Raw genomic sequence first — 13,502 nt, 5'->3', positions numbered from 1 at the left:
AATGGAAAGAGTTTTGTTACTCTTTGTACTCTCATCCAATTTTTTAAACTCTATCCAAGTTAATATGTCAGAAATTACATGTTGATCATTAAAAATTGTTTTTAATGATCAGCTGACAAAGACCACCCAATCTGTGAAAGATTTGTCACCTGGTCACTGCATCATTTATTTCACAGAATCAAAGAGTATACATGTGAAAGCAACCTTTCATCTATATACGAGCAATTTAGAGACTGGCTGCCAGCTAGATACAGTGACCCAGATCACTTATAGCATCTTGGAGAATCCAGCTATATAGTTAGTAGAATTGCAGCTATTTTAGAATTAATATCCACTTGAGGATATTTTCTAACAAAAAGAGTAAAAGCTATTTAACTTGGCACATAATTTATTTCACAGTCTAGCAACCAAGAGTCTACAGTGATACGCTGTCTCTGGAACATACAGAAGCCCGTACTTCACTATGGGCAAGTGAATCACATTCCAGCAAATGGCACACACTGTTTTCTCAGTCCCAGCCTACAGCAGTGATTTTCAACATTATGTTATCCATATATATAAGTGACGCAAGTGATGTTTAATTTCACATAACAAGAGGTCTGGAGGTACACTGACTTGGTGATGCCATCAGGGACCTAGACACTTCCCATTCTTCTGATATTCTTGGCCACAAGATGGTTGTTGTAGCCCCAAATATCATATCTCCACAAGAGGGTCACAGCTTGCAGTCAGTTGGATTCAAGGGGCTTTCTTTTCTCTGAACACCCCAAGAATCAGTGTGTGTTCTCGGCCAGAATAAGCACACATGGCATACCTTTGGGACAAGCTGAGAGAACCAGTATCTGGCAGTGGGATATAGATGACCATGCTCAGCTTAGACCGGTCATTATATTTACCTCTTGGGAAGTGAATGTGCTTCCTCTCCCCTCTATGTTTCTCCCTCAAATAAAATTGAGTTTTTATAAACAAGGAAGAAGCAGGGGACTAGCTAATTGGAGTAGTAACTGCAGCATCTGCCATGCCGCAGAGCCTGTTGATCCAACTAAAGCAAACTATCTAAGATGAATACAGGGCTGCTCCAAATCAACTAGGGGAGCATTGGTGCCCTTCTCCCTACCCTGTCCTTCTGAGTTCCACACAATGTAGTCTGAAAACAATTTCCCTAGAAATTAGCTGGTCTTTAGTGTATTAAATTCTTTGTATTATAGTAATCAACAGTTAGAGATTAGCTGGCCTTAAATTAGCTGGTATTAAATTCTATGTATTACATCATTTCAATAACCTACATTTCATATGCATTATAAAATAAAAAGCATTTGTTCCTTTTTCAGACAATTTTAAAAGTCAGTGAAATTTATATAACAATAGTTACCTTGTTTTTTATATTTTCTTTTCAGTTGATAGTTACATATTTTTTTTCTTATGTTTCTTTTCAATTGATAGTTATATAAAGTTTATTAGTTCTGAATAGCACATCCTTGAAGAAATAACCAGTGTCCTTCTCTCTGAAGACCAGTTTTTTAAATCAGAAATGGTTACTGTAAGATACGGGACACTGAATAAACCATGCAGACTGTAATGATACTTAAATTACATTTGCTCCAAGTGGAATGAATCTAAAAGAAACTTCATTCTAAATTTTATTATTTAAAAATGTATTTGAGTTTTTCCAAAATGAAAGTCTTGGGTAAAATGACAACAAAAGGCATATCTGATAAACATCACTTTGTATCTTCTTTTGTCATCAGTAGGGGAGGACTGAAGATTAGTGATACTTTCAAATAAAAATTCTGGGCTTGGGGAACACATATCTAACTTTGAGTGCTGTTTTGTGATTGTGGTCCTTTGGCATACTATACAGTGATATTTATTCTTATAGCCTGGAAGAAGTGCAAAGTGCCCTTCACAACAGAGAGACAGACTGCCTTAGAATGGCTGAGGAAGTTGAAAGAATCAGCACTTTGGAGTCTAAAGCTTTCCAGGAAAAAGAACAACTGAGATCAAAGCTGGAAGAAATGTATGAAGAAAAGGAGAGAACATTCCAGGTACATTAGTTTGTTGGCTTTTTTTTTCACAGTTTTTTTGTTTTGTTTTTTTCAAGTGTACTTAGAACACTTGAATGAAGAGAATTAATCAGCTTAAAAGTCATTTCTGTGTTCTGTGACTGGGTCTCCTGCTAGAGTTGCTTAGTGTGTACAGAAGTGTATGATCATGTAAGCGGGGATTCAGGACTCTAATTTCCTGTGCTCTTGGAAGGCAAGAAATAATGTGATTTCAAAAGAAAAATTAAGAACTGCCTCTTATTTTCCCCTCTTTGGATTTCCCCTCATTTCCGATTTGCCTGCAGGAGTTGGATATGTTAAGGAAACAGGTGGAGTATCTCGCTGAGGAAAATGGAAAATTGGTAGGTCACCAAAACCTACATCAGAAGATTCAGTATGTAGTGCGGCTAAAGAAGGAAAATGTCAGACTTACTGAGGTAAACTCTGAAAATTATTCTGAATAAATTCACTCTGGTTTAAAAATTATTGTTTTATTAAAACTAAATTAAAATTTAATTATTAAATTGGCTAATAGCTTATTTCAGGGAACTTCCTGAATTCAAAAAAATTTTGGAGCCACGTGTGGTGGCTCACGCCCGTAATCTCAGAGACTTGGGAGGCTGAGGCAGGAAGACTGCTTTAGGCCAGGAGTTCAAGACCAGCCTGGGCAACATAGTGTGAGACCCTGTCTCTTTAACAAAAAAAAGAAAGAAAAGAAAAGAAAACATTAGCTGGGCATGGGGGCGCAGGCCTATAGTCCTAGCTACCCAGGAGGCTGAGGTGGGAGGATCACTTGAGCCCAGGAGTTAGAGGCTGCAGTGAGCTATGATCATGCCATGGCACTCCAGCCTGGGTGACAGAGCAAGACCTTATCTCTAAAATTTAAAAAAAACAGTTTTTTTGGTCATTGCTATTCTAAGTATAATTCAATCTGTTAAATTCTCTTCAATTCTCAGATTCTTGTTTAATGTTATGTAGATTGCAAATGAAAAATTTTAGTCTTAATTTGAAATATATACTTAATGTATGCCAGGAAGAATAACTCTTTCTATAAGAATTAGAGCCATAATTTTTTTCCTTTTCTTTTTCCTTTTTTTTAATTACTTACCAGGAGACAGAAAAATTGCGTGCTGAAAATGTATTTTTAAAAGAGAAGGAGAAAAAGAATGAATACTAAAGGTTCTGGTCAACTCACCTAGGCATCACCTTGTTTGGAGATTTTTTTTTCCTGTTTTGAAAGTAAGACCTACTCTTGCCCACTAAGTATAGCTGAATTTAAGGACCTTAATTATTAAATGTGCATATGGCTGTGGTGACCCTCAAGTTTGTAATGAACATTTTGTATCCGTATGTGTCTTGTGACATTCAGGAGTCTTTTATTAAGTGGCTACCACCCATTTCTGGGCTTTAAATTAACTGGAAACATCTATTGCCTTTTTAAAAATAAAAGCCTGTAGCTAAGGTTTCTAGTGGATGCTGGTCAGATCATTTTCTTAGATAATGCCATAATCTCCTTTGGTTCTTTTAGAAGCTTAACAATAATATGGTGCTTACAAAACTTGCAGTGAATTTGATGGATAATTTAGTAGCATGTATGTGAAGCAAACTTGTTAATATAGATTATTTTTGTATTCTTTTAAGTATTCTCATGAGCATATTCTATGACTGTAAATAAGGCCATTTTTTAAAATAAAATCGATTAAAAATAATAAGCAACTGAATGAAGTGATTTACATTTTTTATTCACTTGTTCATTCAACATATACTTAATGAAGACCTACAAAATGCCAGGCACTAGTCATCAGTGGACAAAACAGATAAAAGCATCTGTCCTCAAGTAACTTCTGTGTATCAGAACTTTATTCTTTATTATTGAGAATAATATTTCATAGTATGGACATGCCACATTATCTGTTCACCAGTTAATGGACATTTCTGTTGTTTCCAACTTGGGAATATTACAAATAGTGCTGCTGTAAATATTTGTGTATAAGTCTTGGTGTGGACATGTTTTATATCTCTTGAGTAGATACCTAGGAGTAGAATTGCTGGGTCATCTGGGAAGTGTGTGTTGACGTTTTAAGACATTGACTATTTTCCACATGTACCATTTAGCTGTGCCCTATTACATTCCCATCACCACTTGCTATTGTCAGATTTTTTACTACAGCCATCCTATACACCCCTAGTGGGTGTATAGTATTATCTCACTTGCATTTTCCTAATGACTAATGCTATTGAACAATTTTGCATATTATGAAATACTACTTAGCAATAAAAAAGGGACAAATTGATATATGCTACAACATGTATAAATCTCAAAAAATATGCTAAGTGAACGAAGCCAGACCCAAAGACCACATACTGTGTGCTTTCAGTTATATGAAATGTCCAGAAAAGGCAAAATTATAGTGCTAGAAAGTAAATCATTAGTTGACTAGAGCTGGGCATGGGAGTGGGAATGACTGTATAGGCACAAGGGAACTTTTTGAGGTGGTAGAAATGTTTTAAAACTGCTTTGTGGTGATGACTGTACAACTCTACGGATTTACTAAAAATTGAACTGTACATTCAAAATGAGAGCATCTTATGGTTTGTAAATTAGACCTCTTTTAATACAGCTATATAAGAAAAGTTTTTAAATTAATGCATAGTTGAACTCTCAAGGAATAATAGTAAATCCCTAAGGGCCAGAAATGAAAAAGGAACTTAAATTTAGTGAAAGGGATGGAGCAGATACTGCATCTGCCTTGGAGGTAGGAGGTGTAGAATATTGACACTGGTGATGAAATAGCTTAGGTCTTACCGCCTATATCAGTCTAGGGCTGCCATAAAAAATGATTATAAAACTGGGTGGCTTAAAACAACAAAAATTTATTTTCTCACAATTCTGGAAGCCAGAAGTCCAAATTCACGTGTTGTCCACAGGGCTACACTTTCTCTGAGAGCTTGAGGGGAGAACATGGTCCATGCCTTTCTCTTAGCTTCTGGTGTTGTGGCAACCCTTGGTGTTCCTGGCCTGTAGGTGTATCACTCCAGTTTCTGCCTCCAGTGTCACATGGTGTTCTCCCCTGTGTCTCTGTCTCTTCTTATAAGGACACTAGTCATACTGGATTAGGGCCCACACTAATGACCTCATCTTAATTTGATTGCATCCACGATGACCTGATCCTATTTCCAAATAAGATCACATTCACGGGTTCCAGGGGTTAAGACTAGAACATGTCTTTTTAGAGACAATTCAACCCATAACATCACTCACAGCAAGGAAAGGAAACAGGGCTGTGGGCCAGCTCAGGACAGAGAGAGCTGAGGTTTTTACAAAAAGCCAGAACCCAAGGTGTACAGGGATCTTAGGCATCCAGGTGACTGTTGCCTAGATCTGGGCCTTGCTCAGAGTATGTGCTCATTTAACTGAGCAGAACAAAGAAGAGGCAGAGAAACAGACACAGTAAAAAGAAGGAGGGAGGGGGGAGACTGAGGTAAGGCTATATGGAGAGAAGGAAGTAGAAGGTATTCACTCCCTAGGTCACCACCCATTCCTACTGTCTCACAGCAGGGGCTTCATACTTTTAAATTCCCTCCCATGCTCCTAAAGGCTCTTAAGTTGTGACTTCTGGCCCTTAAAGGTGACGGGATGTTTGAAAACTCTTCCAGAACCAAGGGGTCATCTTTTGCTCATAAGCCATCTTTGTGGTTTGTTTCAATTGATTTTTTAAATAAATGTGGGTGGCATATTCCTTTCCCTCCACACTGATCCAGTTCGGGCAGCTAGCTTACATTACTGTTAGTAAGTTTGTTTGTTTTTTTAATTAAACCATAGTTTATTCAATCAAACATCTGTAGCAAGGACTTGAGTGGGTTACAGTTTTGGGCACTGTGGCAAAAACAAAGATAAGAGGTGTATGGCTTCTCTCTGACAGAGCCTTGTTAGGGAGGCAAGCATGTTGCAAGGCATTTAAATGCACTGAGGGCAACAGCTATTTAGAACCTTGCTATTTGGTCCAGGAGGATGACCAGCAGCATTGGCACCATCTGGGAGCCTAATAAGAAACACGGAATCTCAGTCTCACTCCAGACCTAATCAGAATCATTTTAACAAGATCCCTGGGTGATTTGTATGCACTGGAGAGCCTCTAAGAGGCAGAAATCACTTCCCAACAGTGTCTGAGGATGGTGTCTATTCAACCATTATCACCAGAAATCAAGGCCCTCTGTTATGCACTGGGGACCTGGAGATGAAAGAAAATGTGGTCCCTGTCCTCCAGGAGCTTGCAGGCTAGCAGAGAGACAAACAACCAGAGGAACAACCACAGGTCTGGTGTGAAGACAGGAGAGTAGCAGAGACTGCTTTACAGAGGAGGTGGCTCTGAGATGCTCAATCTCTAGTGCAGGTAGAGATTTGTTCTAAGAAACTCATTTTACATTCTTTAAAGCATGCAGAGAGTTGATCAATGCAACACCACTTGATTTTCTGGAGGTTCAAAGTAAGGTAAGAGCTTTCAGAGGGGATTATCTTTGAGATGGGGTTCACACAGCTCTTTGCTCAATGGTATGGTGCAGTGAGCTTCTCTGAGCCTCAATTCTTCATCTGCAAAATGGGAGTTTGTACCACATAGGAGTTAATGGAGTTATCCACACTTTTATTTGAGCCACAAAAACACCCTATGAGAGAAGTGGGGTGGTGTGGAAGGACTTCCATGAAAAATTCCTGAATGAGAGATTAATAGAAAATGCTTACAACAGGAAGGAATGTGCTGAAAAAAATTAAAAAGAGAATGCTGTTGAACAGTATGTTCACTGTGAAATCATTTGTTTTTTAAAATGTCTCATGTTATGTAAATTTTTATTTATTTATTATTGATTGATTGACAAGGTCTCCCATTGTTGCCCAGGCTGGAGTGCAGTGGGATCACAGCTCACTGCAGCCTTGAACTCGTGGTCTCAAGGGATCCTTCTGCCTCAGCCTCCTGAGTAACTGGGACTACAGGCGTGCACCACCATGCACAGCTAATTATTATTTTTTATAGAGATGGCGTCTCGCTGTTACCCAGGCTGGTTTCAAACTCCTAGCCTCAAGGTCAAGTGATCCTCCCACCTCCACCTCCCAAAGTGCTGACTACAGGCCTAAGCCACCATGCCTGGCCTATACCGTGTAAAAATTCTTAAGTATTTGTACTATACATAACTAAATATGCATTATAAAAGGTACTCTATTAGCTGACTTTCCTGGAGAGTAGAGGTAATACTTTATACATTTCAACACTTTATTTTCAAGGAAATAGAATTTTTAAATGAAAACAGGTTAACCATATATAAGTGCATAGGAGATTAGAAGTAACGTTAATCCTGAAGGAGTGACTATGGAGGCCTTATTTTCTTCTTGCTTATCTATATTTTCTATAATTGTCGTGTGCCCATCTGGGGGCTTTTCATTTGTCAGGAGTGCTGGCCTCTGTATTAGTCTGGAGCCCTCCAGCGCCCTCTGCCGAAGCATCTCTCCATCCTAGCATCTCTCCATTCTGTGCTTCTCAAACTGGAAGGAACCTGCGAATCTGCTAGAGGTCTTGTTAAAAGGTAGATTGAGGCTGGGGACGGTGAACAGCGACTCGAGAGGCCAAGAGTTCGACGCTAGCCTGAGCAACATAGCGAGACACCCCTCCCCCCAACCCCCGTCTCTTAAAAAAAAAATTTTTTTTTTGAGAGTCTCGCTTTGTTGTACAGCCTAGCTCACAGCAACCTCAAACTCCCCGGCTCAAGCAGTCCTTCTGCCTCAGCCTCCCAAGTAGCTGGGACTACAGGCATGTACCACCATGCCCGGCTAATTTTTTCTATACATATTAGTTTTCCAATTAATTTCTTTCTATTTATAGTAGAGACCGGTCTCGCTCTTGCTCAGGCTGGTTTTGAACTTCTGACCTCGAGCAATCCACCCGCCTCAGCCTCCCAGAGTGCTAGGATTACAGGCGTGAGCCACCGCGCCCGGCCAAAAAAAATGTTTTAATAAAATTTAAAAAATGTGGATTGACTCAATGAGTTTGAGGTGGGGTCGGGGATTCAGCATCTAACAAGTTCCTAGAAAAACCGATGTTGGACCACAGCGACAGGATTGAAACTGCTAGGCAGCCAGTAGTGTACGTTCTACCACTGCAACCACGGTATCACTCGGCCTCAGAATCTGGTCCCGGCGTCTTCCCACACACACAAATCACCGCCTAGAGAGACGGACGCGCAGGTCTCTGCACTCGCCGCCACCCACCCGCACCTCCGAGGCCGGGGAATGAGCCCAATGGGCCTCCGTGAGTGCCGCGTCACGTGAGTGTCACGTCACGTGAGGCCGCCGTCCAATCGCGGCTCTCGCTCGGCCCTGTGGGTAGCAGGCGCGGCGGGCGCACCGAGCGGTGGCAGCCGGCACCATGGCCGTGAGGCCGCAGCCCCCGGGCGGTGCCGTGGCAGCTACCGCCTACCCCGACACCCCCGTCGAATTTCCCCCGTACCTCCAGGCGGGCGCGATGCGGCGCCGCTTCTGGGGCGTGTTCAACTGCCTGTGCGCCGGCGCGTTCGGGGCCCTGGCCGCCGCCTCCGCCAAGCTGGCCTTCGGCAGCGAGGTCGAGCCGGGGGCACTGCTGCTGCTGCTGCGGGCGGGAGGGCGGGAATGGGCGGAGGAGGGGCGCTGCGGGGCTCCCGGGGGGCTGGGGGGCGGGGTTGGGGGCGCAGGGCGCCGCCTCACCCCGCCGGTCTGTCCCGCCGTCCCGGCGCTGCGCTCAGCTGGGGTGGGAGAGCATCCTTCTACTCTAATCACACCAAACCCTCGTCCAGTGTAGGCGGTAAGAGACGTCGGGGACTGAGGCCTCCTCCCTTACCAGGCACCTAAAATCTTTCCTCCGATTGGGCTAGTTCGCTCTCGGGGAAGATCTACACCTCCTACATCCACCCTCTACCTCTCATTTTAAGCCCCTTGTGCCTGAGCATTTCTCTCCACGTGACTCTTAAGGTGAGAAACCTGTTGCCCATCTCTTTACTCCTCAATTAACGGGTATTTTGACCAGTCTACCCTGTTGCCAGGGAAATTGGGAGTTTGGGTTACCCTTGGTATAAAGGAATTACTGAGAGAATATTCTGGACATTTCCCTGACGCTGAAAACTTCCAAACTGCCTTCCCACGTCTGCTAAGGTGTACCCCTTTGCCTTTTCCTATTCTGAGTCGTAGAGGGGGGTTTCCTTGCATCTCCAGCCTAAGGTTGTGCCCTGACCTGGACAGTGTTCAGACTATTTAGGACTATTCCAGTGAGAGCTGCCGTGCTTGAGGTTAGGATCCTCTTGGGTGTAATTCTTGGGGCAGTGGTCTAAGGTAAAATGAGTGACTCTATGAGCTCTGAAATTTTTCAGTTGGGAACCAGGTGGTCATAACTCTTTATGTAAGCATGCTGCTACCAGCCCCTATGATCCTCTTGTGCAAATTATAAGAAAGCACTGTTCCTGAAAACACTAGACAGCCACTGGGAAACTGTTACAAGAAATAAGTATGATGTTTAGATGGGTCCAACGCCCTGAGTTAGCGGCCCTGTCTGCAGGCAGGTTTCTAACTTGAAGCCAAGCAGAGGGATCTGCATATCCTTTGTGTAGGAGTCTTCTAAAGATCTTCACTTTTCTCAAAACTTCCTCTCAGAGTGATGCCTGGGATCACCAGTCAAATAGTTTCAGGTGGTGTTTTCCCTAGGTAGGGCTGCCTGGGTTTGAATCCTAGTGGTTCTCACCATTGTGGCACTTTAAGCAAGTTATGCTAAATGTCCTTGGTTCTTTATCTGTAAAATGAAGTTAAGGAATAAATGGGAACACATTTAAACCATTTAGCACAGGGGCTGGGCACCATGGCTCACGCCTGTAAACCCAGCACTTTGGGAGGCCCATGTGGGAGGACTGTATGAGGCCAGGTGTTCAAGGCCAGCCTGTCAACATAATGAAACCCTGTCTCTACAAATTGTGTGTGTGTGCGTGTATGTGTATAATTAGCTGGGTGTAGTGGCATATGCCTGTAGTCCCATCTACTTGGGAGGCTGAGGCAGGAGGATTGTGAGCCCAGGAGTTGAAGGCTACAGTAAGCTATGATCATGCCACTGCACTCTAGCCTGGGTGACAGAGCAAGACCCTGCCTAAAAAACAATAACAAAACAAAAACCACACACACACACACACACACAAACCCAGTTAGCACAGGACGTAGCACAGAGTAAAGCTCAAGAATGCCCAGGGTGGTGATGGATAAGGAGTTGTCCTGATTGGGCTGTGACTTGCTCAGGATTAGGGAATGCAGATGGGGGACAGATATGGCTAATTTTACCTGTTTTACATGATCTGGAGAAGTAAGGACTCTACCCCTGACTTACTAGTACTACCAACTGAACAATAGCTACGTGGCCCTCTGGAACTGATCTTCAAGCATTGGTCACTGTGGGACCAATAAGGCACTGTTGTTCAGTAGAAAATACTGGTTTTGAGATTAGCATTTTGCTTTCCCCCAAGGTCACATGGCCATAAAAGTGGCCAAATAAGTGTCTTCTCTGAGTTTGTTTCACCTGTAAGATGGCCTGTGGCAAGCTTAGAAGGGGCCCGGTTGCCAGCAGCCCTGGGTGTGCTGTGAGGAGGGAGCCGCAGGTTGCTTCCCAGGGCAGGGGTGGCTGCAGTGACACTTTCTCCTGCAGGTGAACGTAGGCTTATCCGTCTTAGGCATCATAGTGATGGCAAGCACCAATTCCCTGATGTGGACCTTCTTTAGCCGGGGCCTCAGTTTCTCCATGTCTTCAGCCATTGCATCTGTCACAGTGACTTTTTCAAACATCCTCAGCTCGGTGAGTAGCCAGAGGGTCCTAAACCTGGTTCTGGGTGAGTTGTCCCCTGGGAGGCCCTGCTATCCCAGACAGGAAAAAGGACCGGAACTGAAACAGGATTGGCAGTGGCTTGGCTCCTAGATGGCTGCTCCTCTAATCATGGAGGAATTCTCTAGTTAGATAAGAATAAAACCTGAGTGTAAAAAGCCTATCTGCTTGATGTCTGTCCAGCGTGGAGTCCTCATTTGAAAGTCCCTGTGCAGCCTCGCTGTCTCCTAGGGTCCTGTGCTCTCAAGCATGAGATGTGGAGAGTGAGGTTCCAGAGACCTTTCTTCCCTTTGTAATGTGAGGTTAACACGGTGGGGCTGAGCCCAGTGAGCCTTGAGTTGAGGGAAGAAGGACTTAGTAGCCCAGCATGGGTCAGTGAACACCAGGTACCAGCTGTGCCTACCTGGTGCCTCAGCTGGGCCTTTCTCCTGTCCTTTGCTGGGATCCAGAGCTATGCAGGAGGTACAGGTGAGACTCACCACTCCTACAGGTGAGATAGAAGTGAATTGGAGCAGCTTGATGAAGGTGACAGCTGAGTTTTAAGCCCAAGGCTTCTGGTGCCAGACCTCTCCTTCTGGGCCCCTTAGGAAAGAGGTCAGCCCCGGGGGAGTGAGGTGGTGCCCACCCACTAAAGTTGGGTCCCTCACAGCTGTCTCTGACCCGCAGGCCTTCCTGGGCTATGTGTTGTATGGAGAGTGCCAGGAGGTGTTGTGGTGGGGAGGAGTGTTCCTCATCCTCTGCGGACTCACGCTGATCCACAGGAAGCTCCCGCCCACCTGGAAGAGCCTTCCACACAAGCAGCAGTAGCACCAATTGGCTGGACAGAACAGCAGGAAAGATAATGATGGCGGCCCAGCCTGGGGTTGGTGTGTGGGACTGCTTCCCAGGGGACCCACGTGTGCAGCCTTCTGACCATCAGCCAAGAGGAGATGCTAGACCAGCCAGGCCTTTGGGCCAGCCCTGCTCCCAAGGGAGGCAGGCCTCTGACAGAGCCGCTTTGAGGATGGACAGCTCTGGCTTCTGTAAGGGGGGTACAACCACAGCAGTGTTCTGCCCGAGGCATTCCTGATCATCTGTACAGTGCTTTTGATTCTTGTGCTCCCAGGCCTGCCCCAGTGAGCTTGGCAGGTGCTGGAGATCTGGGCTGGGTCTGCTTTGAGTATGGTGCTTGAAACCACACCGTAATTATAGTCCTATTGCCTGACCAAGGCCAGTCACTTAACTCTACATCAGTGACTGGGGGGGCTTTCTGACAACTCCATGCTAATGTACCCGGCCATCTGTGTCACACCTACGTATTATGGCAGGAGAAGGGAAACTGGGTTAATAAATATTGTTTTGTAAGTTAAAATGACTAAGTATGGAATCTTAATTCTTTCCTCCATTTTGGGTTAAGAGGGAGCAGCCAGGGTAAGCTCAAGTCCCTGGAGTGGAGGAGGCGGGCGTGGAGGCTCTGCCCACCAGCTCCACTCGCAGCATGGTTCTCAGCTGCTCTGCTCCCTGCCGGGGTCCAATTTCATGTTTCCTTCCTGAGGTCACACAGGCCAGGGCTCTTCAAATTGAAAAGGGTCTGTCCATTCCCTTGGTATTATCAAGGAGAAAAGTTTGACCTTACTTTGGAGACCTTGCTTTATTTTACTTATTAGGAAACAATAAGTACTGGCCCAGGGGTCTTCCCCTCCCCCTGCTTTACCTTTAGGTCTTTCTGCCCTTTGCTTTTCTTTCTCAGATCCCCTTGGGCCTTTTTATATCTTATACTGCATGAATATAATTTCTAGTTGAAAATGGTCTACATGCTGCCTGTACACTCTCCCAGTGCAGAGCTGCAAGCCCAGCACTCACCTGCACCAGTCCTTCCCTGGGGGCTCCTCCGGACGTCCCAGGACCTTCTCAGCTCTCCTGAGCCTGATCTCCAGGCCCAAGTTTTCATATATTCCCTGCAGTTGAGAGGGACCTGGTGGCCAGGAAGCTGTAAGAGAGAGGGGTCTTGTCTAGGCTCCTCCTCCCTGCCTATGCGATTCCTTCATTGCTCTCCTCCCTGACCCACCATCTGCACAGTTGATGGAATGAGATTGTTAAAACTGTTCCACTTTTTTATTTTACTTATTTTTTAAAGTGTGCAATTCAGTAGTATTTTAGTATATTCACAAGATTCTCAACCATTCAACCAAAAGTTCTAGTCCCAGAACGTTTTTTTACTCACAAAAGAAACTCATGCCCATTAGCAATTACTCTCCATTCTACCCTCCCCCAGACCCCTGGCAGTCACTAATGTGTCTCCATAGATTTGCCTATTCTGGATATTTCATATAAATGGGTGACATAATATTTGGCCTTTTGTGTCTTTTTTCACTTAGCATAATGTTTTCAAGGCTCATTCATATTGCAGCATATATCAGTTCTTCATTCCTTTGTATGGCTGCATAATATTCCACTGTGTGGATATGCCACATTTTATTTATCCATTCATCAGTTGATGAACATTTGGATTGTTTGCACTTTCTGGCTATCGGGAATACTTCTGCTACGCACATTTGTGTACATGTTTTTGTGTGAACATGTGTTCTCAGTTCTATTAGGTATA

At 44.1% G+C, this 13,502-nt stretch overlaps 2 protein-coding genes across 3 annotated transcripts in view; both read left to right on the top strand.

Moving 5' to 3' along the window:
• Window positions 1–3,735, top strand: part of KIF15 (kinesin family member 15) — a 68,397-nt gene extending 64,662 nt beyond the window's left edge. Inside the window, exons 33-35 of the mRNA XM_012770347.3 lie at window positions 1,880–2,045; window positions 2,348–2,479; window positions 3,154–3,735. Coding sequence (XP_012625801.2) covers window positions 1,880–2,045; window positions 2,348–2,479; window positions 3,154–3,219 — 364 coding nt within the window. The 3' untranslated portion in view covers window positions 3,220–3,735. The remainder of the gene's footprint in view (window positions 1–1,879; window positions 2,046–2,347; window positions 2,480–3,153) is intronic.
• A 4,672-nt stretch (window positions 3,736–8,407) lies between these two features.
• TMEM42 (transmembrane protein 42) lies at window positions 8,408–12,272 on the top strand. 2 transcript variants are annotated; one of them, XM_076006843.1, is made up of 3 exons: window positions 8,408–8,650; window positions 10,745–10,891; window positions 11,680–12,272. In XM_076006843.1, exons 1-3 carry the CDS (start codon window positions 8,459–8,461, stop codon window positions 11,758–11,760), a joined length of 420 nt encoding a protein of 139 aa, XP_075862958.1. In that variant the 5' UTR covers window positions 8,408–8,458; the 3' UTR covers window positions 11,761–12,272. The 2 variants fall into 2 exon arrangements, with proteins under 2 accessions (XP_075862958.1, XP_012625800.1); XM_012770346.2 differs by having other exon boundaries at window positions 11,585–12,272.
• The last annotated feature ends 1,230 nt before the right edge of the window (window positions 12,273–13,502 follow it).

The sequence above is a fragment of the Microcebus murinus genome, chromosome 1 (assembly GCF_040939455.1).
Source record: "Microcebus murinus isolate Inina chromosome 1, M.murinus_Inina_mat1.0, whole genome shotgun sequence".
Taxonomy (NCBI): Eukaryota; Metazoa; Chordata; class Mammalia; order Primates; family Cheirogaleidae; genus Microcebus; species Microcebus murinus.
This window is presented reverse-complemented; position numbering and strand designations above follow the sequence as displayed.

Excerpts from the sequence above, each read along its gene's own strand:
- TMEM42 (XM_012770346.2), top strand. The coding sequence starts at position 8,459 with ATGGCCGTGAGGCCGCAGCCCCCGGGCGGTGCCGTGGCAGCTACCGCC. Across the intron at positions 8,651-10,744 it reads AGCTGGCCTTCGGCAGCGAG|GTGAACGTAGGCTTATCCGT; the intron begins GTCGAGCCGGGG and ends TTTCTCCTGCAG. Across the intron at positions 10,892-11,584 it reads TTTCAAACATCCTCAGCTCG|GCCTTCCTGGGCTATGTGTT; the intron begins GTGAGTAGCCAG and ends TCTGACCCGCAG.